Source organism: Trachypithecus francoisi, unplaced genomic scaffold, assembly GCF_009764315.1.
Source record: "Trachypithecus francoisi isolate TF-2019V2 unplaced genomic scaffold, Tfra_2.0 Lachesis_group12, whole genome shotgun sequence".
Classification (NCBI taxonomy): Eukaryota; Metazoa; Chordata; class Mammalia; order Primates; family Cercopithecidae; genus Trachypithecus; species Trachypithecus francoisi.
Window position 1 is genome coordinate 106,269,143 of NW_022681457.1, and position 27,713 is coordinate 106,296,855.

General features: G+C 53.2%; 1 protein-coding gene across 4 annotated transcripts in view; it reads right to left on the reverse strand.

Annotated features, from left to right (window-relative positions):
* PAX7 (paired box 7) overlaps nt 1-27,452 on the reverse strand; it is a 117,958-nt gene extending 90,506 nt beyond the window's left edge. For 2 of the 4 annotated variants that reach the window (XM_033229351.1, XM_033229353.1), the window contains exons 1-4: nt 26,606-27,452; nt 23,778-24,013; nt 23,052-23,181; nt 21,958-22,092 (exon numbers count right to left, since the gene is read on the reverse strand). In XM_033229351.1, the coding sequence (XP_033085242.1) occupies nt 21,958-22,092; nt 23,052-23,181; nt 23,778-24,013; nt 26,606-26,690 (586 nt within the window). In that variant the 5' untranslated portion in view covers nt 26,691-27,452. The remainder of the gene's footprint in view (nt 1-21,957; nt 22,093-23,051; nt 23,182-23,777; nt 24,014-26,605) is intronic. The other 2 variants (XM_033229352.1, XM_033229354.1) reach the window with 2 other exon arrangements.
* Nucleotides 27,453-27,713: the final 261 nt, after the last annotated feature.

The window sequence follows — 27,713 nt, forward strand, 5'->3', positions numbered from 1 at the left end:
AGTGTTTGGAAACGGGGTGATTATTATAAGCATGGACTGGAAGGAACAGAAGCTTCAGAACCCCCTTCTCTCGCTGTCTTCCGAAAATACCCACCCTGGAGTCCCTTGAAGACACAGCCAGGATGTGTTCAGTAACATATGGCTCCAGGACCTTTGTCGGGGGAGGGGGAGGGCAGGAGCGGGGAGGGGCAGGTGGGGGCAGGGAAGAGGAGGAGGAAGGGTGTGTTTAAGAAAAAAGAAAAACCCACACAAAACCGACAGAATTCCAGCCGATTATTCCTCCCGCTGCAGATGTACATTAATGCAGAAGAAGTGGGGGACGGAGCTTTGGGCTGGAAAAAGAGAAACAGCTCGCAGTTCCTTTTAACAAGCCGTTGTCTGGCTTGATCTTGTCACTCTAAAGAGGGCCATTGAGAGGTATTCATGCGTCGGCCCTGGGGGGACAAAAGGGCCCAGTATATATACTGACTGCTCAGTCGCCTGCGGGCCCTGGGCCTTTGTCTAACCTTTCCCTTAATAAACTTTTGGGAAGAGTTCATCAATCCGCTTCAATAGCTGATGTTCTCATTTTCAGAGAGAGAAGAAAAATAGCAGAAGGCTGGCGTCTTTTTTTTTTTTTAGGGGGCATTCTCAATAAGAAGGGGAAGGGGAGAGAGAGAGAGCGAGCCTGCAGACACCCCGCTTTCAAGGGAAAAAGAACACACCACCACTACAGTTGCAGACCCTAAAAGGCAGCCCAGACAAAACCGCTATTCATCGGGCTCCTGAATTCTGCCTCCCTGTAAGTGTCCCTGGGCCTGGTGGAGCTGGGTCCTGCTGGCAGCCTGGAGGAGGCGGAGGAGACCAGGTCCCTAGCTCAGAGAGTGCGGGCTGAGAAGAGGAGCTTCTTGGGAGGAAAGTGTGACAGAAAGCAAGAGCAGCCAGGAACCCTTCCTCTGGCTTCTCTTTCTAGATCTGGGGTCATTTGGTCTCTTTGCCATCAGGCAGTTTTTAAAAACTGCAGGTGTTTTTTTCGCAGAAGGTGGAGGCGATGGGACCAGCTTTGTCTCCTCTAAGTACTTTTCCCCTCCACACGGGGCTTCTGCTTCTCAGATCATAGGGACCTCCACCCTTAGGCTGGGGGTGGAGTTTCAACCCGCAGCCCCTCTCCTAGCAGTACATATCTGCCTCACTTTTGGATTAGGTCACAGGAAGGTATAGCCTCTGATCACCCCCATGCTCTATGCCAAAGCAATGGGATCTCAACCTGTCCTCCTGATTCTGCGCTGCCTAGTAAGGTGGGGGGTATGGGTTGAATAGGGAGGGAAACAAAGAGAAAAGAACATTCGTAATATTCCTACAGCAACAGACACCACACTAGTTTTGATTCCGTAGGTGTTAACTCACTTCTTGCCATGATTCTATTTTTGTTTTATTTTTTGAGACAGGGTTTTGCTCTGTTGTCAAGACTGCAGTGCAGTGGTGTGATCACGGCTCACTGCAACCTTGACCTCCCAGGCTCAGGCAATCTTCCCTCCTGAGCCTCCCGAGTAGCTATGACCACAGGCGTGCCCCACCATGCCTGGCTAATTTTTTGACTTTTTTTGTAGAGAGAGGGTTCGTGTTGCCCAGGCTGCTCTCTAACTCCTGTGCTCACACAATCCTCCTGCCTCAGTGCCTCAGCCTCCCAAAGTGCTGGGATGACAGGCATGAGCCACCACATCTTGCCTCATTATCCTTTTTTTTTTTTTGCATGCATTTTATTTTACTCATTTTACTTTGGGAAACTGAAACTCAGGGAAATGGTCCCTGATCTACAGCCTCACACCAGGACACTGAAATTCAAACTTGAATCTTTCCAAATCCAAATTTCAAAGTGCTAAATGAAGCCGCCTCTTACATTTTATTTATTTATTTGTTTGAGACAGTGTCACTCTGTCACCCAGGCTGCAGAGAAGTGGCAGTGTCTCAGCTCACTGCAACCTCTGCCCTCCCAGGTTTAAGCGATTCTCGTGCCTCAGTCTCCCTAATAGCTGGGATTACAGGTGCACAACACCTCACCTGGTTAACTTTTTTGTATTTTTAGTAGAGACAGGGTTTCACCATGTTGTCCAGGCTCGTCTTGAACTCCTGACCTCAAGTGATTCACCCGCCTCGGCCTCCCCAAGTGCTGGGATTACAGGTGTGAGCCACTGAGCCTGGACTTGCCTCTTACATTTTTGATCATCAATCACAACAACAAGAATAATAGCTACCAGTCATTGTGCTAGCTACCAGTCAAATGTAGCAGGCATTGTTATAAGTGCTTTAGACGCATTATTTTCCCAACAGCCCAGTGAGATGGGTTCGTTATGGTAATACCCATATCACAGATTGGGTAAACTAACACACTGGCAAGGCTAAGGAGAGGCCTGCATTGGAGTGCCAGGAGGGTAAAGGCCGATTCCAGCTCAAGTCTGATGCTGCAAATCCCCACGCTGTTCTGCCTTTGATAAAACACAGATGCAGGAAGGAAGGAAGTAGACGAACAAACCAAGGTGACTTCTGCCCCTGCCAAGCCTCGGAGATGGGTCTCCCAGGGCCTGATTCAGCTTTGGAGCGTACACTCCCAGATACACACACACACACACACACACACACACACACACCCTCTCCAAGTCTCCCCAGTGGCTCTAGTTCAATGTTTTACAGGCCTAATGAGTGTTGACAAGTTTAATGAGTTTGTTTTAAAGAAGGGAGGGGGAACCTGGTCAAGTCGAGATTTCCGAGTCAAATGAATTAGCGGAGGCCGCCAGACTTCAGCTGACAGGCCTGGAAACCCTCCCACCGACTGCAGCCCTGAGCCACAGGCCCGGCTCCCCTCAATGGGAGCCGGGCCCCATGCCAGACACTGGGGACTCTGGAGGGTCTCTGAGCAGCCCTCAGGTGCTTGGGTCCCAGCCGAAGCCCATCTCTTCATCCTGCAGCCCCCTCCCTGCCAGCCCATCCTGCTTGGCCTCCCTTCGGCTGGACTTTCCTCCCCCACTGAGTCCCCAATGAGAAATTTGATTCAAACCCAGTTTGGCACTTGTTTGCATATTGATTGCGTGGTAATTAAGTGGCTTCATCTATGGAGGGGACGTGCCACCTGCATTTCTAAGCTCTGTAGTCATGGGCTGGGACAGGCCGCAGCCCTTGTTTCTGACCGTGGAAACTGGAATCCAGGGAGACCAGCTTCTGGCCGCTAGGAAGGAGTCACATTGTCTTCATTGAAAATAACAGTCTTTATTTTTTGCAGTAATGAGATGAATTGGGAAGGAGTTTGTGCAAACCTGACTAGCTCCAGACAAAAGTAAGCAGAATTAAAATTAAACGATAACAATGATGCCCAAATTAAAGGAATGCATATATGGTTCTGGCCCAAGAACTAATATCACGGTGGCATTGTAGGCACGTGCCAAGCAAGATTAGTTCTTCCTTTGATCGGCTCCTCCCTTGCCACCCTAGGGGTGATATGAGGCCCCAGGCCCAAAGCCTGAAAGGCCTGGATTCAAATGCCTCCTCTTGCCTCTTTCCTTAGCCCTGTGATCTCAGGCAAGTGACTTTACCTCACTGAGTCTCGGTTCCCTCTTCTGTAAAATGGGATTAGTAAAACCTGTGACGTTCATAGGGATCTGCTAATTAAAGGAGCTGGGTCTGGCTCATGGTAAATCCTCCAGAATTCCAAGTTTGCTTTCCAGAGCTCCCTCCCAGCCGGACATGAGGATGCTCTGTTCATCTGTAATTATTACAGCCTGGCAAATTTGAACAAGCTATCTTGCAGCCCACCCGATGTTGTGGTTTTTTCCTCTGCTACCCTGGGTAGTTCTCAGATGGCATCTGCCACCTTGCCACTCGCTGGGAAGAAGTAGGTGAGTGGAGATTTAGGAAGGAGGAAGGCATTGCACATGAGCACCAGGTTTGTTTTATGGTGTTGCATTTTGTCATCCATTCTGGAGAACAGTGTTGGAGCTGGGATTCCAGCCCCCGCCCTCACACTCTCCCACCTGTGATTATTTATCGCATATTTCCCCCTGGGAGGGGACACCCCTACTTCTTTAACTTTCCCCTAATCACTGTTCTAAGGCGGTGGACTTGCACTTGAGTGAAGTGTTCTTTCTAGGGAGAATTTCTTTACAGACTGTTTATCCTTCCAGCGGGGAGTGTGGAGCTGGCGGGTGTGGGGAGGGCTCACTCCACTCGAGCCAGAGCCAGCAGGCAGACTCTGTGAACTGCCTCTCTGGACTGGGCTGCTGTGCTCCTCGGGCAATGTCTTCACTTCCTAGGTCTTGCCATTGTTCAGGACTGCAGCCAGCTGCGGGCAGCGTTCATCTTTGGTGTATTTGCAATCCCGAGAAAGAAAGGCCCTCCTGCGACAGGGCTGGGCTGGGGGCCCATGGAATGGGCAGGAGCTGAGATACCAGAACGGGAAAGGGGACATGCATGTGACCGCATGCACGTCTGCCAGGCCCCGTGACCGATGCTGGCGTCGCTGCATGCTGGCATTTAAACCTTTTGTTGTCACTTAAACCTTTCCTGGGGAGCAGGGAAAAGAGGCTGGACTCTGAAGGCAGCTCTGGTTTCCCTTCCAGGCCTAGCCACTTCTCAGCTAGATGACTTCAAGCAGATGACTTGATCTCTCTAAGTCTTGGTTTCCTATCTGTAAAATGGGGGCAGATAACATTCAGAGAGATGAACAAACCCCCTAACCTGCGCCTGGACATGGTGGAATTGACAAAGTCACATGGTTCAGGTATCACTTGTTCTGCAGAAACACACCCAAATACATCCTTCCATCCATGTCATCAGCAGCTACACACCCATATCCATACAACCACAGACTCCTGAACACATTCTCACTCAGACAGGACCCTCCATATCACAGAGACACAGCCATCAGCACACCAACAACTGAAAGCAACACTTCCCCCAAGTCTAACCACAAACCAACTCCACTTCCTTCCTAACTCCCCAAATTTGATCCACACTAACCATGTGTACACAGCACCGTTGCAACAACAACAATGACAATAACAACAACAATATACACACACAAGTAACAATTCTTAAGTCCTTAACCAGGACTGCAATGTTTATCTTGCAACTAATTTCCAAGGCTGACTGATTCCTCAATTCATAAACCCAAGTGCAAAACAAAATGCAGGCCAGGAAGCCCATTCATTTAAAAAAAAAACAACAAAAATAACCCAGCAAATCCTGATTCAATGAATCTTCCCTGAAGGATGAAACCCTTTCCCTGAAGGAGACAGAGAAGGCCATTCCCCAGGGACAAAGGACTCTGTGAGTTAGCTGAGGGTATTCCAAAGTCAATGCCTGCAAAAGCACAGGTGTTGCAGCAGGAACAGTTTGTTGTACTGGATTCAATTACTGGCTCTACACTTGTTGGCTGTGTGACTCCAAGCAACTGAGTAAACCTCTCTGAGCTGTGCTTTCATCTATAAAATTGGGAAAATAAATACCCACGGGGCATGGGTGGGGAGTTAAGGGAGGTGTATAGAGCACCTGGCACAGTTCCTGGCACGTAGCAAGAGATGGGCAGGTGGAGAGCACAGGCGTCCAGCAAGATGGCCCTGCCCATGTGGATCCAAAGAGCTGAGGCATCTCTCTGTGTGCCTCAATTTCTGTATCTACAAACGGATTTCTTAATTAATAATCTCTCCTTCGAGGTATTCTTGGGAGGATCTGATGAATTCATTAATGTAAAGCACTTAACGCATGCAGTCAGCTCTCAACTGGCCATTGTCCTAAGTAGTAGATATTTTCAATAAATGGCTACCTCTTTCCTGCCATCCAGGTTTCAGGTCAAATATTACCTCTTCTGGTGGCAGGTCTCCCTGATAGTCTGAGTATTAATAAACATCACTCCCTGTCAGTCCCTTTCTATCACAATTCTGCTTTATATTCTTCAAGCCTTTATCTACCTTCTGAAAACCTTTCCTTATTGGTGAACCTGCTCCTCGCCTATCTACCCCCAGTGTGTGAGCTCTGTGCAGCCGGGACCTTGCGCCATTGCCGGCTGTGCTCCTAGGAATAGCGCCTGGCACATAGTGGGTTCTCAATACATTTTGCTGTGGGAATAAAATGGTAGTCCTAACTCTATCTTCCTGAGGCAATGGGGGCGAGGGGTGGGAGGAGAAGAGGGCTGGTTGAGGTTAAGGGTGGAGGCAGCCAGTGGCCCTCCCTTTCCCTCTCACCTTCTACCAGCTATGCACACCCCCCCAACCCCACTTTGGAATGTGATTCCCAGGCTGTGGGCCCAGCCAGCCCAGCCTTTCCGCTGCTGCCCGGGATTCTCTTGCTGCCTCCTGCCAGGGGGCCGGTGAGCCTTGATGGGTTTACCTGGGTGTTAATCCCCCAACAATTCCCCCTGGCCTGACCTGAGAGCCAACTTCCATTCTTGTCCCGGGTCTAATTAAGTGCCTGAAATGCCACTTCCCCTTTCAAACCAGGCTGTTTTTCTCTGAGGCAGGCAGGTAAAGCCCAGCCTGCCTCTTTGAAGCAGTGGAGGCCGGAAGCCTCAGCAGGTGCATGAGGAGGCGGTGGGCGGGGGTGGGGGGGGTGGGGAGGTGGAGAGAGAGCTGGCAGTGGGGAGGCACTGTGAGGCCTGGAGGGAGGGTGCGGGGGAGGGAGGGATCTTTGAAAGAACAAACACCTGCAAATCTTCCAACTCAGGATGCTTAACCTTTGGGGGACCCTGAGCTCTGGAACACTTGGAATCTCTCTCCGGACACATACCCACCACTGATAAATTAATTCTGGGGATTCACAGTCACCCCTTGAAGCCTATATTGCCCCCAAGTTAAGCTGATGTGACACCACTTTCCTCCAAATATATATCTGCATCTAAACAGATAGATGGATAGGTAGATCTAGATAGAGAGACAGATCTATACATCGCTGTATAAATCTAGACAGTTATATCCCAACTCAACAAAGCTGTTGCTAGGGATAGAGAAGGATCCTTAATTTTTATTTTATATACTTTTTTACGATGTGAAATTTTACAAGTACATATTACTTTTGTAATACATCTTTCAAAAACCTATAAAAATATATGCATATACATTTTAGAACCACTGATGAAACAATGTGCTTTTGACTTAGGAAATTCTCAGCGTATAGATCTTTAGGGATCATCTATTTCACACAAATCATTTTCAGGTCTTTTATCTCATTTTAAGCATGTACTTCCTATGCATCACATAGCCTTTCTGTGTTTTAATGCATTTGCTCCCATTGCCTGGATGAGAAAACTAAGGCTGAGAGAGGGGAAGCCACAGCTCAGGGGACATGGTGGGGGCAGCAATGGGGAGGAACCTGGGTCTTGCTGATTCCAAGTCCAGGGGGTCTTCCATGCACGGAAGCTGCCTATGGATACAAGGGCTCAGAGCCCAGAGCTGAGATGACAGTGAGTGTCTGGGAGACCATCTATGACACAGGCAGGAGTTGGGGGACGATGGGACAGACAGAGCAGAGGTCTTGCCATGCCAGTCCCATTGTTCTCAGCATGGTATCTTGGCAGATGGGATCCTCTGGGGGCAGGTGACCATAACAAAACATGAGGGACCCAGCAACTTTGGAAGAATGTTCCCCTCATGGTGCCTGGCTTAATAGTTTGGGGACTGGGTCTCTCTTCTGACTCCTCTCTGTTTGCTATGCAACAGGTAACAAATCCCTTCCCCTCTCTGGGCTTCAGTTTCTCCATCTGTAAAAAAAAGGAGTTGCATGAGACCAGTGGCTCTTGCTGGGGAGGCTGTCAGAATGATTGGGACAGACTGCTCCAAAGCCACTGTGCTCAGATGTTCCAAATCAAGAAAGTACCCAGGTGTGCATGCCTTGCAAAAGTACCTGCGTGACTCTGGGGCACAGCCCTCTGCCCTCTGCCCTCCTGCTCCTTCCACCCCCCACAGACTGCACTGAATCCTTCCAGCACCATCCTAGGATAGCATTGCAACCCAACTGCTCCACCAGGCCCCAAAATGAAGCACAGAGTGTGTAACTGCTTTCTGGTCACACAGCAAGCCGGGCAGGGACTGAAGAGGCAGATGTCAGTGTCTCTTGACCAGCTCTGCCCTTCTTCCAAAGAGACCGCCCAGCCAGGAGAGAAAGTTCCCTAATCAGAGGAGTCGAAGAGGAGGATAATCATTTGTCACCAGATAAGCAGTTATCACCTTATCTCTGAAGACCAATAACCACAGCCTGAGGGCTCTGATTCCAGGAGTATACAGAGCTTCTTCCCCTCACCTTCCTCCAGAGTAGCCTTGGATGCGAAGTGGTCCTTGCTCTTCCCAGGACAAAGCCCTGCCTCCCTGGAGTTTCCTCTATCCATAGGGAGCCAGGCTGTTTTTTCACTGCTCCCCCTCCACTGAACACATGCCCAGAGTATTACAGCTCAAAGGTTGGTCCCTGAGGCTGAGAATCCTGTCTCCATGGAACACAGTTTGAAAACCACTAAGCAGATCCTGCCTTGCCCATTGTTCAGACAAAAGGACCACGGGTCAGAGACACGAAGCGAAGCGATTCTTCCAGAATGACACAGCAGTTAGTACTCAGGCTAGGGCCTCTGCATGGGGCCGTTTACATGAGGATCTGAATTTCAACCCTAACCACAATCTGTGATTCTTTTCCCTCTGAGCTTCATTTTCCCTTGCTGTTGAAAAGGACTGTTCCCAGCATGGCAGACAGACCAACCTTCAGCAGGCCAAGTTTGTGGCATCTAGCAGGGCTCAAGATCCCAGTAGGTGCTTATGGGTGCTGGGAGTGTGGGTGGTAGTGGGGTGGGGTGGAAGTGGTAATGGCTTGAACCACAGTCTCCCTTGGACCTGAGAATCTGGGGTTTTTGAAGAACGGGGGATGGGACTAGGGGCTGCAATTGTCCAGATGGGGTAAGAAGAGGAGCTTCTTGCTGCCCTTCAGGTTTCTTAGGGCAAAGGTGTCAGAGTCCTGCAGAGCCTGTTAGAAGGGAACCCTCCTCCCCTTACTTCCTTGGGCTAATCAAATCTCTGTGCCTCAGTCTCCCCCTCTGTGAATTAGAACTTTAAGGCATGTGTCACATTAAACACAAAGGGTGATGAACTGCCGGGATGGGGAAAGGCCACATTTCCTGTGGTTGTCCTTATTCCATGCCTTCCTAATTCCTGGGGGCAAAGCTGCTGCCAGTTTGTTTTGCTCCTGTACCTGCATGTAACTGCCAGCAGACCAGAGTGGCCTTTCCCTCCTTTGGCCTCCTTCACATCCCTCCCTCTGGACCTCAGCTTTTCCATCTGTAAAATGCCCAGATGACCTCTAAGGCCTGTTTGAGTCTGACTCCACCCTTTGTAATCTCAGCCTGCAGAGGAATTCCAAGTTCCCTTGAACTAACCTAGGAGCCAGTAACAGGCTCAGTACCCCTGGGCATGAGTCAGGGGAGTCTGGGAATGGGCTGCTTTCCTCCTCTTCCATCTCCAGCTGGGGCAGCCCTCTCCTAACCATGTCTTCTTGCATCCTCTGCTCTCCAGCCCCTCTGTACCTCTCTGTTCCTTTCCCACAGCTCTGACCTCCTAGCTGGTATCTCCACACCTTCTGGTACATTCTTGGCTCGGTGAGTCCATCACTCCTCCACATCCCGCACTATCTAGGGCTTGATAAATAGTAGTGGAATGGTTGGGCATGGTGGCTCATCACCATAATCCCAGCACTTGGGGAGGCCAACGTGGGAGGATCACTTGAGTCCAAGAGTTCCAGACCAGCCTGGGCAACATGGCAAAATCCTGTTTCTACAAAAAGATACAAAAACTAGCCAGGCATGGTGGTGCGTACCTGTAGTCCCAGCTACTCGGGAGGCAGAAGTGGGAGAATCGCTTGAGCCTGGGAGGTTGAGGCTACACTGAGCAGTGATCACACCACTGCATTCCAGCCTGGGTGACAGAGCAAGACCCAGTCTCAAAAAAAAAAAAAAAAAAAAAAGAAAGAAAGAAAGAAAGAAAGAAAAAGAAAAAGACAAAAATAAAGTAGTAGAGTGAATACATGAAGAGTGATGTTGCCTTCAAAGAACTTCCAAATCATTGGAGTAAGGACCTGTTTCTGGGAGATGGCTGGGGGTGGGGAAAACAGCTCTGGTTGGGGAGGGGAGGTGACTGGGGGCCAGTCAGGTAGAAGCCTGTGTCACATACCCTCACTTGCCTCCTTTATACCTGGAGGATGTTTTCACTATCTCCTCAAACCAGAGCACTCACCCCCACCTCCCTACCCTGTCAGTCAAGGCTGCCTAGCCTCTGCCTGTGGGGACAGAAGCCATCCGGAAGGGAAGTCCCTCCACACACAGAACAGTGTCTATTGGGGTCCAGGAACTGGCTCTGTTTCTACCTTCTTCTCTTGACCTTCTGCTGAATGAGGAGCTGCCCACAGAGCAGGCGTATGTCTCCTGTATAGAACCGTAGACCAGGAGGGATACTATTTATTTGCACTTGGCTGAGCATCTGCCCCCACCCCACCTGTGCCCACATTTGGTGATCACTTACGGATTCACAGCCCATTTCTTCCAAGCCCCCTATTATTTCTCAAGTCATAGGTGAGTGATTGAAAGAAGCCCTGGAGGAAACAACGAGGCAGAAGAGGATGGGGGAGTGATATTTCTCCAGCCTCTCAGTTTACCCTGTACTTTATGTAATTATAGCACTTACACTTCCTAGCCTACTTTGAGGTTGTGTCCATGAACCCATTTTGCAGAAGAGGACATCAAGGCTCTTAGAATGCTTCACTCAGTTACCCAGATCTTTCAGAATCCAGGGTACTGGTCTTTCTCCTTCAATCCCCTGCCTCCTTCCCCCCTCCCTGCTACCCCAATTCAGGAATCTCCTCTACAGCATCCTCCATAGCTGTGATCACAGATTTGCAGGCCGCCACAGTGGGGGTGACTTTTGGAGACCTCTGTACCCAGCTCCCTGGGGTCACAGAAGAGGAAGAGAGAGCCTGAGCCGCAGAGCCGCGTGCCCAAGCCATGTAGCACTTAGCGACAGACCGTCCAACGGCTGCAACTTTCTCCTTTCCTCCACCACCCCATCCCAAGTAAGCAACTCAGCCCAGGCGGCAGGGGCGGCGGGGCCCAGGTCCTCTGCCCCCCTCCCCTCCGCTGGCCGGCGCGGGCAGCCGACCCAGCCAAGCTCAGCAGACGAGGCCCCGCACCAGGGCCCGGCTCCCCTCGCCCGGAGCTTGGTTTTGTTGTGGGTTTTGTGCGTCCTGTTTTGTTCCGTCACCCGCCCCTTCCCGCGCGGGCCGCCCCTCCCCCTCCAGCCCTCCCCCCATCCTACCTCCGGGATCCCCCGCCCAAGGCCCCAGCCCTCCCCCGCCCCCCATCCCCGGGCTTCCAGCGTGCCCGCTCTTGACTTCATCCACTAAGTCAATAGCCCGGCGCGGGCGGGCCGCTCCCCCCGCGCCGCGCCGCCCCGCGCCGCCCCCCGGTTTTCTTCTCGGGATAATGGGGGCTCTTTGTGGCCTAATCAGCCTCCTGAGGGGCCGGGAGGCCGGGAGCGCTTCCCCCGCGGCCGTCGGTGGAAATGAAAGCAGGATTAGGCCGGGGCCTCGGCCCACACCATAGTAAAGCGCCACCAGGCATTCGCCCCTTCAAAGCCCCTTTCGGGGGTTTGGTTACTTTATTTCTAAAGTTGTTTGTATTTCTAAAGTGGCCATTGAGGCGCGAGCGGGGACTGCGCCGAGAGGGCGGCGGGGAGGGGGCGGCCCGGGAGGAGGACAAACTCCTGGCGCCTCCCACCCTTTCCCCGCCTGCACCCGCTGACCAGTTTCCAAACCGCTTTCCCGGCCCTAATTTCCTGCTGCCTGGGGAGACCAGGAGCGGCTCTTAGCCTCACTAATCAGAGAGGGAAACTGAGGCTCAGGCACCGCCGAAACGGAAAAGACCGGGTCTTTGGGAAGGAGGGTCGACGCAAAGGGGGCCATTTACAGCAGTGATCTCCTGTAACAGGCAGCTCTGGGCGAACCTCTCTGTGTCCCCTCTGTGGGCCACCAAGCCACCAGAGAAAAAGTCCCAACCAGAACCCAATTTGAAGAGAGAAGGAGGTTCAGCCCCATTTATTAAAGGAAGTTCCAAGGCCTCTTTTCTTAGGGCTCATTCCGAGGACCTCTAACAAATCCCAGAGATGTTGGGATTCTTCAGTCTTTCAGAATCTTCCCCCATCGAAAAGGCGGGAGGGGTGGGCACTTTGAATTTTGGCATTTGCAGGCAGCGGGAGGCAGGAGAATGGAAGATGGGGTATATGCCCCCAAATTGGACTTTCTTTTTCTACAGTATCTTTAGACCCTCGGAAGGGTGAATTCAAACTCAAGAAGTCCAGTCGGGAAGGAGAGCTGCAGAGTGAGGGAACGCGAGAAGTCTGGAAAGCACCTTGCCAGGTGGCCTAGAGACCAGCTTCCTGAGTTAGATCTGTGGTTACAAGTAAGTGCGGGAGAGGGAGGCGCTTCTGCAGGTTTCCACTGAGAACAAGAGGTTCCAGAAGCTTCCTTAGGACTCCTCCTGACTCCTTCCAACTCCCAAGTCTGCAGCCCAGGTAAAGCCAGAGCAGACTTTAAGACAAGTTTTCAGGAAACCAGGAGGCTTGATCCGGACCCACAATCTCCCTGCAAATGTGTACAGAACACACAGCACAAACACACACACACACACCTCACAAAACTTCTGAATGTTGCTCTCTTTCCCCCTTCTCCAGTCACCTAAAGACCTAGGTCTGAATTGGAGCCTGGAGCCGTAGCTGTCCCTCTCCACCTGTCGCCCTCGCTGAGGCTTAGGACTGTAGAAAACCCATCGCCCACTGCCCACTCACCCAGTATGAGGTTCTGGAGGCTCTGGGTCCCATGGAAAGGACCCAGAAAAGTTGAGGGCGGAGTTTTCTGAGCTACTTATCGTGTCCGCCACCCCACCCCTTTTTCTGTCCGGCCCGGGGGCCTCTTTGATCTTCGGTCTTTTCCTGGTGTCAGACAAAGAGTGCAGTGACGGCAAGAGGCTCCTTAGTCCAGCCGCTCCTCCCTCCGCCTCTCCCTCCAACGGTGGCGAAGCAAGGCCCAGTCCCCCGACGCGGGCCACTCCAGAGGTCAGTTGGGGGCTGCCTGCCAAATTCTGCCCCAGCCCCACAAACACACTCTGCTGTCATGCACGTGCGCACACACACACAAACCATGCACAAACACCCAGACACAAGACAGCCTTGCAAAGAGGGAAGCCCACAAAGATATCCAGGTAAACACACAACAAATACATCCACGATACACATCTGTTTATTTGTGGGCTTATTTTCTGTCTGCACAGCCTGGCTCAGAACTCCATGAGGGCAGGGACCTTCTTGAGGTCACTTAATACAACGCCTGGCACCTAGTAGGTGCTCAACAAAATTTTTGCAGAATGAAGGAAGACATTCACACACATACACTCCAGAGGAAAATTTCTCTTTTGGGTGGTATAGGTAAAAGGGGAGCATAGCACACGTGCTTACATCAGCATATAAACGCTTCCCAAAGGACCCTCCCAGTAACCAAGTGGGGTGGGGGAGAAGCTCTCCTCTCTGTTTTGGAGAGGGGAGGAAGTAGCAAGGACCAGACCAAGGGCAGGATCTCAGTGCCCCTTCTCCCCATCTCCTCATTTTAAGCTTCCTGATCCTGGAATCAGAAGCTCCCTGGAGAATACTGGAGTCATCAGGAAGCAGGCAGATGTAAGGTTCTGAATGGGGTGTGGCCTCCAGAAGCCCCAAAGACCCCTTTATACCAGACGAAAAATTATGCCTGTATGAAAGTACGTAAGTATGTAAATGGCAAAGTTTTAAAATTATTTTTCGGTTTTAGCTTATTCTTAAAAGGATCCAGGATCCCCTAAAAGGATAACAACATTTGTCTTAGCTAATTCTCTTTTTTCATGGAAGGAAACTGAGGCCCAAAGTGGTTTAGTGGGTTGTCTAGGGTGATATCGCTAGTGAGTTGCGGGCGGGATGGACACTAGAACCTCGACCACGATGCACTTTGCCCCTCTCAATTGCTCCAGCCTCGCACACCTGGGTTCGGATGGAGAGCAAAGCGGTCGGAGGAGGGGATGGAACACAGCCGCCGGGGGCCGGTGGGTGCGACCTGGACCCAGAGTTGCACTGAGCCTTCAGCTCGCCCTGGGCTCCCTCCCCCTTACTCGCCCTCCAGTCCTCAGCGTTCACAGCCTGGGAGCGGGGAAAGTGGCCAGAGCGCCATCCCTTTCCAAGGCCGACAACTTAGAAGGGGCGGCAGCTAAATTGGAAGGCGGCGAGCTTCACTCTCCGGGCAGTGAAGCCCGGGCCATCCTGTTAATTTAGCGACGCTCTGAATGCAGTTCCTGGCCTCCCCCTCACTCCACATCCCAACACCGCCAGGCACGCGGGCTGGCCCCTGCCCAGCGCCCCGGGTTGGAGCACGGAACCCGGGCCCCCACCTCCGGGTCGGCCTGCCTCCCGCCCCGCCAGCCCAGCTCGCTCGCCTCTAATTAAGCGGCAGGATCTCAGCGAGCCGCCGGGACGTGCTGTAATATGATGAACTGCCTTTGTACCGATGTCACCGAAAGCGCTTCTGATAAGGGGAAGTCGCGAAGGATCAAAAGGGCGGCTGAGGCTCGCCCGCCTCCCGCCTTCCCCTCGCCGCTGCCCGGCTTTGCGCGCTCGCCCTCTCCGCCAATGCTCTCCCGCGGGCTCTGTCTGTCTCTAGGTTCCGCGGGCTCTCCTGATCCGCCCGTCCCAGGGCCAGCCTCTCGGTGACTCTGCATCTCTTTGTCTTTCTTCCTGCTGCTCCGCGCCTCCCTCGGCCCCTCCGCATTTTTCAGCGTCCTCAAACTGTACGCAAGATTCTCTTCTGCTGCGCTCAGCCTTTCTCACTCTGAATTTTCTAGCTCTCTCCTCCTCTGTGGCTCTCTGTCTCCGCTGCCTCTCCCCACCCCTCCCGTGGTCTCCACCGGAGCTCAGGCCCAGCGCACCTCCAGGACCAGGGCGACCAAGCCATGGAAAGGTCCATTCGCTGACCCTCAGACTGGGGAAATCGGCCAATTCCCTGGCAGCCGACACGCAGAGCCCCGCGGCGGCCCCAGTGCTCCTCACAATCCACCCTCGCTCAGCTCGGCTGCCAAACCGGGGCCTGGCACGCGTGCCCAAGGCGCCCTGTAATGCCCTCGGGGCCTCTTCGGAGCTGGACTTGGGGCACACGCAATTTCCCCTCACCCCTCCCGAGGCTGCAGGGACCCGCAGAGGCTTTTCCTCTCCCAGGGGTTGAAGTTCCAAGTGCAGCCGACCCCCTCTCTTCGCATCCCCTTACCCACACCCCTTCCTTTGGCCCCCGCCTCCCCTTTGCCCTCGACCCCATCTCTTCCTCCTCCAGGCCCCTCCCCTTCGCATGCTGGTAGTTCCCCCTGCGCTCTTCTGGACTCCTTCCCTGCCTCACCTCTCCCCCACCCCACTTCGTTTGAAGTTTTGGAGAGATCTATCTACTAATGGCGAAGTTTCCCCCTTAGGTCACCGTTCTGCCTTGATTCGATTTGGGAACGCGAGTTCCCTCCCTCCCTCCCCCTGTCCGACCCCAGCCGGGGCCAATCGCTCCAGAGCAGGTCAGAAAGCGCTGACCCCATTTCCACCTTTTCCTCTTTCAGGCAGAGTTGGGGGAAGGGGAAAAGAAGACGGAAGGCCCCGGACAGCAAAAACTGAGGGGGGCGTACCAGTCTTCCAAGCGCCTCTTACCCTCATCCTGAGTTTCCTAATTACCCCTTTAGTCTGCAATGGAAGGGAGAGAAGAGATATTTTTTCTGGAATTTCTGGAATGTGCCCCCCCTCCTTAGTCATAGCCTTCAAGGCCCCACAGCCTCTGGAGAAGCTTTGTTTGGGGGGGTCTCTCCTCTGTGCAGAAACCCTTCCCTCAAGGAGGCACTGTCTTTTCAGGGCTGTGAGTTCTGTCTGGTCTTAGACTCTGAGCTTCCAGGGCCAGAGCCAGGACCTTGTACACTGCATTTATGTCCTTAGGCGCTCTTGCCCAACAGTACAGAATGAAGCCTCATCAACTTTATTGATGATGATAGAATGATGGCAAATAGAAACTCCGAAGAGGTAACCTGGAAGGAAATCTCATTTGCTCAGCCCTCTTTTCCTGTATAAAAATATGTTTTTATATAATATTATTTATATATAATGTAATGTGTGACAACTATCATTTTCAGAAAGACGTTCTTAAAAAAAAAAAAAGCCCAAATAATCACCTTACTGCTTTAAGGCTACTGTTATATGTGCTTTTAAATCCCTCCATGTAAATTCCACTGAAAATTTGGAAAGCTGTGAAAGGGGAGGGGGCCGCGGGAGTTGGGGGGGAGGTTAATCCGGGTTTAACGCTGCGATGCAGTCTTAGGACCAGGGTTAGCCTGATTGCGTTATCTCTTCCCAACATTTGAGACGCCCATATTTTACCCAGCCAAATAGCTCCGAGAGCAGCGCAGATGGCTGCCGTGGTCGCGCCTCAGGAAAATGTGTTATTAATATCTAAATAACTTCCCAATACTGTCTAGTAAATCTCCCCTCCACCATTCCAAATGATGAATTCGTTTGAAGTCTTCCCTCAGCCTCATCTTTTCAATGTCTCTCTCTTCTCTCTTCTTCTTAGCCAGGCTTATTTCAAACTGGTAAATATCTAATTCCTTTAACCGCTGCCTCGTGCACACTAGCCTTTTAGGTACAAACGCCTTGAAACAGCCGATGTGTGGCGGTGCGTGCCCCGAGGGGAACACAAAACCCGCACGCCCTCGCAGCGGGGGACCCCACCCGGTTTAGACGTGCCTGCGTTCCAAGACCGGCTGAGCGCGGGAACCTCACTCAATCCGGGAACCGAGCCTCTTTTCTTGCGCGCCCTGGGGAGCCCCTCTTGGCTCCCCACGGAGTCCCAAAGGCACCCCCAACACTCAGCTCTTCCGCAGCTCCCAGTCCCCTCCCTTCCACGCCTTCCCAGACCTCCGACGGCTTCCCCTGCTCTCTGGGGCGGATAATTGCCCTCCGCTCGCCTGTTCTCCCTTGTTTAAAGTTTGTTTTCTGAATGTCTTCTATTAGATTATGCTCGTTCATTCCCCCTCCAACCTTATCTCCTTCTGTCTCTTCTCTCCTTGCCCGTCACACTCGATTTAGGCACGAGTTTATCTAGCAAACAGTTTGCAGACTTTGTTTATTTACCGCGGGTTCTGGGGCTGCGAGCGCGCGAGCGCCAGTGTTTGCCTTTGTAATAGTTATCTCCTCATTGTTGTTCCTTGTTAGTCTCTGCTCCCGCCTCCCCCCCTCTTCTTCGGTTGGGGGGATGGAGGGAAGAAAAGGGGAGCCTTGTCAGCCCAGTGTGGGCTCGGCCCCTCGCCGGGAGCCCCCTCCGCCGGGACGTTCCCAGCTCCGCACTCCCCTCTCAGCTCGCCCCATCCCCCCCCAGCTCCCGGCCTGGAGCGCCCCTCCCGCGCCCCCTCCCTCTCTCCCTCTGGTCGCACTGGATATCCACCGCCGAGCGCTGTCTAAAGCCGGGAATTGCCTGACACCCTCCCGTCTTCCTCCGAGCCCCCATTATGCGAAGCTGATCCCACTCTGAACAGCTTCAAATCCCGCCTGGACTCTGTTTGATTAGATTGCCAACCCGGGGTAATCCTTTGATTTGGTGGAGTGTCAATTACCTTTCTCTAAACACACATTTACAGAGGAGGGAACTTGTTGGTTTAAATCAATGCAGATTGTTTCGTGATAAATGGACTATCCTCCTCCCCTCCCTCGCCCCCTCTTCCAAGGCTCCTGTCCCTCTCCGCCCCCGCCCCTTCCTGGTTCTCGAAGATCCCGTAAACAATGTCCCTTCCAGGTGTGAAGCCGAAAAAATGGTGTGGGCTGAGGGGAGCCGTGCCCCCCTTCCCCTATTCACTGGCTCCCCCGGAGCCTAATTAAATTTGGCAGGTCCTTGTACACACAATCAAAACAGCTTCCTCCAGTGTAGCAAACGACCGAAAACCGCATTAGCAGCTATCGCTGCTGCCAAATTAAATTGTTTCCCACCTCCTTTTACAAGTGTCTAAAACCCACACTCCGGGCTCTCCCCTCCTTTCCGATCCTTCCCCGTCATTTCCCACTCCACACCTGTAAGTTTGCTGCCTTAAAAATAAATAAAGGAAAAATGCAGAGAAATAAATCTGCCTCACATGCCCTCCTCGCCAACCCTCCCCCCATCTCAGATGGTCTTTCACACCCAGGAAGTCTACACATTCTCCAGCTGGACTTGGACACTCCCAGGGTTCCCCCCCCACCCCCAGAAAAATGCTGCCTCCACTACTACTGCTTCTTTTTTCTCACATTGTAACTTTTTCCTATATTTCATATTAATTGTAACCTCATTGGCCTTTCCATCCTGGAGAACAAAGTGGAGCCCCTCGTCCGATCCAGTCAGTTTTGGCTGGTGCACTGTCAGATGCTGGTGCGCTGGTGCACTGGTGCACTGATGCACGCAGCTTTGGTGTTCTTGCTGTTTGTCACTGCTGTTATTGTTGTTTATATTATTGCTTATTTCTTCACACTCACTACCTCAGCTCCCACTGAGGAATGGTTTGACCCATTGCAAACCCCTACCAAATTCCCCAAAAGAATCTCTCTGAGCTCAGATTCTGTGAAAAATCTTTTCCTTTCTCTTCTCTCCTCAAATCCCCTCCCTGTTGGGTCCCTGGTCTGTCTATCCCCTGATCCTCAGAGAAAGGGGTGAAGAGGAGGGAGTCTAAGTGCATGGGGGCAAGGAACTGTCCACTTCCCTCTCCAGGTGAGCCGAGTTTGGCTGGGGCAAGCACCTATCGGCAGAGGTCTGAGAATACTCACAACCAACAATCCTAATAACTCAGTCTTAACAAGGATAAGAGAAAAAAAAAAAAAAAACGAACAGCCCTCATGAATATCAGCCCAAGGGGAGCAGGAGTGAGCTGTGCAGAGATGAAAGTGCACAGAAATAAAAGCTCAATTTAATCTGCTTTAAAACCCTTCAACTTAACGTTTGTGCTTCAAACTCTGAGAGTGAGAACTGATTGCGGATAAATAGTTTCTTACCATGCCTGGAAGCTATTACACCCCTCTCCAACACAGTTTCCTATTCAGCAGTCCCAGTTTTCATTACCAGCTCTAATAAGTCTTAACATTATTAAATGCCAAGCGGACGATAGGAAAAAACGGACTCAGGGAGGGATCTCTCTTTAGTGCTTAAAGAGGAGAGCTCTTAAACCCCTTCTTTGGCGGCTCCCTGCCATGAGAGGGGCAACTCCCCCAGAGAAAGCATTTTTCAAGAGCAAGAAGCCAAAACAAAGTTGTGTGTGTGCACAACATCCCCTGCTCTGGCCATGGGGCATCTCAGCCTCTCCCTACCTGAATGACTCGGATGGAGATTGGAAGGTCTTTTCACCTTTAACTTGGCCAGGAAACTGATGTCTGGGTCCTGGGAGAGAGATGAGGGGTTCACAGGGGTGCCTGCTGACTGACCCAGGAACTCAAATAGGAAACGGACACAATTTGTTCACAGATGGATAGATGGCTGTCTCTCATCTGCACCATCACATTGCCCATTCACACCCATCTACACGCTCCCTGCACACCTATGCTGAATTCCACTTGCACAGATATATGACCTACAGCATTCAGATCCAAAGGCCCACGGGTAAACAGTCACACCAAGAGATGTTTGCGCTTACACAGCCATTCAGTGCACAATCACTGCACCCAGCACACCCACCGTCACGCAAAAACTGCGGGACTTTCTGGACACCAGGCTCACTGCATCAGATCGTTTCATTTCTTCAGCTGCTCTAGACTCAGCATCTGTGTCCTCAGCCTCCTGCGTCTGGCACAGGTTCCGCTTAAACCCTTGGAGACGTGGTGCTTCCTGCTGCAGGGAAAACCTCTGTCCAGCGAAGTGGTTTGTTAGCTGGTGTGGTGAGCCCAGGCCAGCACGGAAAGCCCCCGCATTTCCTGAAATCAGAGGAATCCTCCACACCGCAGGATCTTTCCATCCTCTTCCTTTCCTTCCCTTCCCTTCTTTCTCAGAGGAAATGTACCTATCTGTGCTTCCTCGAAGATTGAACTAAGTATACTCCCTGCGTGCAAACACATTTAAAGTCTCTCCAAGGAAAACCAAACCTCCTCTGCTTCTCCCTGGGATAACTCTCAGAAGAGTTGTCTGTTGTGCAGGAAAGATTATTTGTCCAGGAAAGATTATTCAAGTTCCATGCCTCCCCTGCACAGCCTACAAAAAGTCCATCTAGTCTCCTTCCAGTGGAAACTGAAATAAAGATTGGGTCCCCTGGCAGGTGTCCCAGGGCTCTGGGCTGACTGGCCTAACCAAGGACCGCTTGACAGTGCAGGGCTGCCTCCCGCCGCAGACCCGAGGCCCCTCGGCAGGCCTGGCACAGCGGGGCGCCCGGCACAGCTCACTCCCTTTCTTCCCTCGCCCTTTTGTCTGGGACGGGACTGCGGCATCACTAGGGGCCCTGTGTGTCAATAGCCCGCCCCTTCCCTTCACCCTAGGCAGCTCTGGCACAGGGCTGCCCGGCCCCCTATCCTTCCTCCTCGAACCACGCCTGTGGGGGCTGGGCCTAGATGGGAGTTGTCTTAGTAAGCCCGCTTTGTCTGTGAAGTTCATCTTCAAGGTTGCGAGGGTCTTCTGAGAACTGGAGAGAGACCTGGGCTGGGAGTGCTTGGGTCGTGAGGAGAGGGGTGCTAGGAGAAACCTCTGGAGGGAAACTGGAACAACACAGGCTCTTTGCAAGCTCTCAGGTTCCAGGGCACTGGCCACTTTTTCCAAAGCAATCAGTCTGCGGTTTCCCATGGCCACCGTCTTTCCGATTCCCTCAGCCTGCCGCCTCCCTGAGTGTGTGTTTGGGGCCTTTTCTTTTAACTCTCAGTCTTTGTGACTCTGGGTCTTCCATTTCTGTTTCTGTTCCATCTCCCTGTCACCCCTTAACGTGCACTTACCAAGTCTCAAAGAGACTTAGGGGAACTACGAGGGCAATTAGGAAGGGGAGAGAGTAATGAGGAAGAACTTTCCCTTCTTTCTCTCGAAACCTCCTCCCGTCAAGAGACAAAAGCACAATCCCCTTTCCCGGGCTTGCGGGCGCTTGAAAATTAAACGCCTTCCTTAGCTGATCCTGAGAAAAAGCATGGCGCGGGGCTCAGACTCCAGCCTGCCCGCGGAAGCCGTGCTAAGAATGGGGAGAGGGTGTGTGGAGCCTGAGTATCTCCCCCACAGCGATCCTCCGACCCTGGGCATCTGGGAACTTGGCCTCCACTCCCAGCCCCGCCGGCGCACGCCACAGAGGAAGGCACCCTCTGTCCCACAGTCCGCCCTGGCAACGCCGGGCTGAGTCAAACGGCGGCCCCAGCTAATTTTTATTGATTGCAGCGGTCAGTCAACTGTCAGGCGGGGTTTCAAGGGACCGTTTAGAGAGCGTGTGCGGGTCTGGTTAACAAATTCATTTAGGGAGCCGCGGGCCGGCTCCTCCTTCCTCGTTCCCCCCTTCCTGCCCCCCGCCCCCCGCCCCCTTGCCCAAGTTTCCTATAAATAATTGATCGACGCCGAGAGTAGCAGCCAAAACGCCAGCGCGAGAGGACGCACTCCCCGCAGTACTCGGGTAGACTAGGCGCACGGCCCCGCAGCCAGACTCTCCCGGGACTCACAGGCCATCCGCGCCCGGCCTCCATAGCGCAAAGAAGTCGCGGGCTTCGCATCTAGCCTGCATCGGGGGTGCGCACCGAGGGGGCGCTGTCGGCAAAGCCTGAGCGGCTCCCGGCTGCCCCGCAGCCCGAGAGTTTCCCCGTTGGAGTTCTGGTCGCCTGCTCCGGCGGCGGGAGCGAACCACTGGCCCGCACACCCGACCGTGGGAAAACCCAGGCTGGGGCCTCGCAGTCCCGGGAAGTTCCCTACCTTTGTCGCCCAGGATGCCGTCGATGCTGTGTTTGGCCTTCTTTTCGCCCTCGTCCTCCTTCTTGTCCGCTTCATCCTCCTCCTCTTTCTTCCCGAACTTGATTCTGAGAACGCGGCTAATCGAACTCACTAAACCTCAGAAATTCAAAGGCAAAAGAGCAAGTATAAGTTGTTGGAGCAGAGGATCGAGCGGTGGCCTGGGCCCCTGGGAGAAAGTCAGGAAGCCTCCTGCTTCCTTACAGATATCCATTCATCCCTCTTCCACACACAGGCATTTAGGCATTGACACGTACTCCATAACCAGCACCCACTTGGAGAAGCCTGACTCACACCCCGGGCACTCACAGGGTAGTTAGACTGTGCATTCCTATGCAGATGCTTGCAAGCATTTGTGCCTTACACTAACACCTGCCTAGGTGCACTTCACCCACACCCCTGAGAGGTCCCAGGGCTTCCCTGGAGTCTCTCCAGCTCCTGCTGTCACTCCCACACTCAGGTGTGCATCCTGGTCTTGCATGCCTGAATGCACATGTACAAACACACACACACGCACACCAGATCACTTTCTCTCTCACAGGCAGTATGGTTTGGGACCTCCACATTTAGGACTCAAATGGCTGGTGTTGGCGACAGAGCAGAAATGATAGTTCTGAGATGGTGGTCCAGGGAAGCCCATGGGCATCCACCCTCCTAGGACAGATCCATCTATTAAAGCCGTTTTCTCTGAGAAAGCCTCCAGGGGGATTCTCTTATCATCCAACTTTCTAGGTTAACTCTTTGCCCCTTCCTTCCTTCCTTCCTTCCTTCCTTCCTTCCTTCCTTCCTTCCTTCCTTCCTTCCTTTCTCTCTTCTTTCTCTCTCCTCTTTCTTAACTTTTTTTTCTTTCCCTATTCCTTCTTTCCATCTTATTCTATTCTGTTATGATTTACTCCTATGCCTTAACTCTCTGCCTTTCTGTATTCTTTTCCTCCCAACTTCTCAGTAAGTTCCCAGTCAACCATCATCTCCCCTCCCCTCTCTCCCACCTCCAGCCCTCCACATTGGAGCCCTGGCCACACTCTGGGCCAGCTCTGCCGGCTCAGCTGCCTTCTCACCTGAGGGCACAGTGCTTCGGTCACAGTGCCCGTCCTTCAGCAGCCTGTCCCGGATCTCCCAGCTGAACATGCCCGGGTTTTCCCTCTTGTACTCCTCAATCTTTTTCTCCACATCCGGAGTCGCCACCTGCTTCAGAAGTGGAGGTGGGAGAGTAGGAGTGGAAAGATGGGATGGGGGGAGGGAAATACTTTTAATATCACCTCTTAAGAGCCCTAGACCAGGCTGGTGGTTCTGGTTACCGTGTGTCCCCCCATCCCCCAAGAGACTGGCTTTATCCTTTCAAGAAACCGGTTCCTGGCTCCCAGGAAGGCAGCTGGGGGTCTGCTGGTGTGTGTGTGTGTGGGTGGGTGGGGGTGAGACAAGGATAGGCAATAAAAAACTCTACTTAGGACCCCCAGGGTCCCCGTCATTATCTCAGGAAAGACTGAGAGAAGATGTCTTCTGGTCTTGGAAGGTGACGGGGGTTGAGGCAAATGTGGGGACAGTCCAGGAATGGCTCATTGGCCTCAAGGTCTTGGACAAGCTAGACCTTACTTAGCTCCATCTCTGAGAAATTCAAATAATAGGAAAACAATGGGAGGATACCTGGGAGTAGGAGACACTCTCCAGCTGTACTTTCCTACAGCCTGGTGCCACTGGATGACACGAGGTAGTAAGAGGGGCCACAACCAGGACCCCCGGACCATGGGAAGCCAGTTGCCAGCCTCTGTGGCAAAGACACTCACTCTGGGCTTGCTGCCGCCGATGGCCCCAGGCCGGATGGACCCGGTCTCTTGGTAGCGGCAGAGAATCTTGGAGACGCAGCCGTGGGAGACACGCAGCTGTCGGGAGATGACACAGGGCCGGATGCCATGGTGGGCCATCTCCACTATCTTGTGGCGGATGTGGTTAGGCAGGGGTCGTCCGTTGATGAAGACCCCTCCCAGCTGATTGACCCGGCCTTGGCCAAGCGGGGTGGACACTGGAGAAGGGAGGGGAGATGCAGAATAAGAGAGGCGCAGGGTGAGGATGGAGAGCAGACACTGAGTTCATTCCCTGACTCCAGTTTTGTTCGTTTGAGCCCCAAGACCTCAGACAGCGATCCTGGTGGTCCTCACATTGGGGCTTTGGTAGGGAGGTAGTTTGAGAAACAACTGTCGTAAATCTAGGAAATCTCCTGCAGAGATGGATAGAGGAGTCACCGCTGCAAGAATCTCCCCAGATGCTGTGACCCCCAACTCCTGCCACACTACCAGGGATGAGGACACACCTGGGGGATTCGAATGCTGCTCAGAAGGGGAGGGAGAGAGACGGAGGTGAGACAGCAGAGCCACCAGGCTGGTAAAGCCTTAGAGATCTTGGGACCAACGACTCTCTGTCCCTCAGGCTGAAGCTTGGGATGCAGGCCGGCCTGCATCTTGGAGAGGCCAATAACGGGTGTGATGTGGCTCATCTGGTCAGTTCTACACTCCTGGTAGTCATGAATGATCCAGTTTGTCAGGGGCTAGAAAGGGCTGACTGATTACTACACTTACAGCTCTGGCTAGAGCAGTGGAACTGTCCCAGGGAACAGCTGAGGCACAGCCGAGGGACTGGTGACATATGCTGTTGGCTGCTGCCTCCAAGGGCACCTGGTTGTCCCTTGGGTGACTCCCCTTGCTTCTAACCACCCTCGAAGTCCTAATTTCGTTTTGGGACCATTTTAGGACACCACTGCCCCAAAGCCCCTAAATTAAATAGTTCACTTGGCCTCACAAATCCATGAACCGTGCCTGCAGGCTCTGCGAGGCTGGTAGGCAGATGGGACACAGTCCCCAGGTGGGGGTGACTTTGGGAACCGGGAAGACAGGCATCCTTGGTGTGTGCTGGGGAGGGGAGAACGCCCTGGTCGCCTTAATGCGAAGTCTACACAATTTCCTCACAGAAGGTTGGGGGGACACCCAGCGCACTAATCCGGCCTCGATCCCCCCAATTTGGGGACTCAGCGGCTGCGGAGATCTGGAAGATTAGAACGATTTCACAGCCGCAGGAGTGGAGGGAGCTGACTGTAATTGAAAGGGAGGAGGGGAGAAGAGGCTCCGCTGCTGGGCCGTTCCTACCGCCCCCTCCCTTGCTCTCCCGGTCCCCCCACCTCTTTTTGTAAAAGTCGGTGTCTGAAGCCACCCTCGGATTTAATCAGAAATCGTGCGTCGCAAAGTCAGAGTCACTCGGTCTCCGTGGCGGGATATGCCATTAGCGCTCAAGAGCTCTCGAGCGCCCAACTTTATATTCAAGAGCCTCTTTAGCGACCGGCACTCGGCTCTCCTCAGTATTCTGCGTCATGTTGGGCAAATATTGTTCTAATCCGCCGCGCATCCTCAGCCGCCTGTTTTACTTGCATTCGCTACAGGAGAGTGCCGCTGCAAATCCCCGGGTTTGCGCGCTCTCCCGCCTGCGTGGCTGCCGGCGCGCACTTGATCACGGAGCCGCTCTCTTCGCCTCTGTCTAATTCAGGGACCCGGCGCCGTCTCGCTGCCCAAGGGAGCTCCTACCGGATCGCAGGCTGCCAGCCCGCCCACCCCCTCCCTGCCTTCTCTCCCCTTCCTCACGCGCCAGGGACTCATACGATTACAAGAAGAGTAATTAAAAAAAAAAAAGTCGCACGTATTTCTAACGACTTCTCTGTGACACTCTAGGCTACCTACTCTCAGAAGCCAAATGATCCCTCAGTGACAGGTTGAGGCCTTCCATTACTTTAAAAAGAAAACAAAAACACAGGAGCGGGTCTCTCGGCTGTGCGCTCCCAGCCTTTTCTCCAGCCGGGACCGGTTCGCCGCCGCCCGTCCTCTCAGCTCTCCCCGGGCGGGCGCTGGATGTTTAGGAAGGACGCTTTACAAAATCATCTTTCCCCTGGTTTGGACATTGCCGTGCCCCTCTCGCCGTTGAGAAGTTCTCTAAACCTCGCCGTTTAGAGGTTCTCTCCCGGGAGATTTCCAGAGTGCGGAAGTCCAAGTAAAAAGTTTTAGGGGGAAAATCGTTACTAATTATTATTTCCAATTAGTTGGTTTCCAGGCGGAAAAGCAGGAGTGTTTGAGTGTGGCTTCGGAAGAAATAGCCGTGGTAGTTGAGGCATATAAAGTATCACCCATGATAGGTGGTTCGAAATAAAAAGGACTGGAAGACCAATCCCGGGGTGGAAAAAAAATAATTCAAGAGTAGAAAGCCGGCAGCCAGAGAGTCTGGAGAGCCGAGAAATTGTCAGGGAAGTGCCTGGAAATAGTGGAAAGAGCTGAAATTCACCAGGACCTGATATTTACTAGGAGTCCAAATCTACCATAAGTTCAGCCCTGCGGGTAAAGGCCGGCAGCTCGCGACCTGCGAAGCGAAGGCCGCCGGTCAGTGAAACCCACGTAGAAGCGGACAAGTATGAGTCCCAGAAACTTCCTGGGTTCCGCGCCCGGACTGGGACCCAGAAGAGAACGGGATCCCTCAGCTACTGCCGGCGCCGCCACCGTCCCCTGGAGACCGCAGCCTCTCCAAGGAACCCGAGTTCCGGGCGGCGGAGTCGCGGCGAGGCCAGCCTGGGCGTTCTTACCTTCCAAAGGGAATCCCGTGCGGGGGTAGTTCTGCCCCGGAGCCGGCCGCATCATTCTCGGTACCGTGCCGGGAAGGGCCGCCATTCTTGCGCACGCCAGGGACGAATCCAAAGTCGGCAAAAATCGCTTCCCGTCCGCTCCCTTCACCCCTGCTGCGATCTCTTTCTTTCCGTCTTCTTCGTCTTCTTTTTTTTTTTTAACCTCTTCTCCCTCCCCTCCACACACACTCCCTACCCCCACCCCCCACCCCTGGCTGCAGTCAAACGCGTCCAGAAGCTGGGGAGGGGGGTGAGGTGGAGGCGGAGGTTGGGGGGAGGGAAGGTGGCGACGACGAGGAAGTTCAAACAAACAAACACTCCAACCCCAAGTCCGCCTCTGCCGGCTAGGCTCGGCCAGAAGTTGTGCGGGCTGATGCGCCTGGCAGAACCCAGAGACGAGGCCCGACGGCGGAGGGGGGCCTGGGGGACGCGGCCGGAATCGGGGCCGCCAGCCTCGGAGTGGCGAGCGCCGCGCTCTCGCGCTCTCGCGCTCTCGCGCCCGGGGCCAAAGTTTCCGAGCCCGGAGACTGCGGAGTGGATTTCGTTCTCGTATTTATTTATACATTTATTCTCTCGCTCTCGCTCCCTCCCTCTTCTCCACGCCTTCTTTCTCCAGACCACACTCGGTTCTCCCTCACACCAGCTTTCACACCCCTAGTCCCCTAGGAGACCCGGGGACAGACGGAAGAAGGAGCCTCCTCGGGTTTCGGGGCTGGACGGAGGCGACAGGGGTGACGGGGTTGGGGAAAGAGAAATGGAAAAGCGAGGGGGCGCGAGTGATCAGATGGGTAAGTTGTGCAAAAGTGTTCACCGAAGTACGAGGAGGAGGAGGAGGAGGAGGAGGAGGAGAGGAGGAGGCAGTGAACGCGATCTGATAGGTTCGGACTTTTCTTTTATTCATGAGGAGGGAAGGGGGCCAGGGCACAAGGGAGCGGAGGACCAATAACGAAAAGAAATCGCCAACGAATATTTTTTTCCCTCTTTTCTAATCCCCGGCTCGACCTCGTTTTGGGGGAGAATTTGAACCGCCGTGAAAACAGAGGGAGCCGATCCCGGCAAGTTGGGGGCT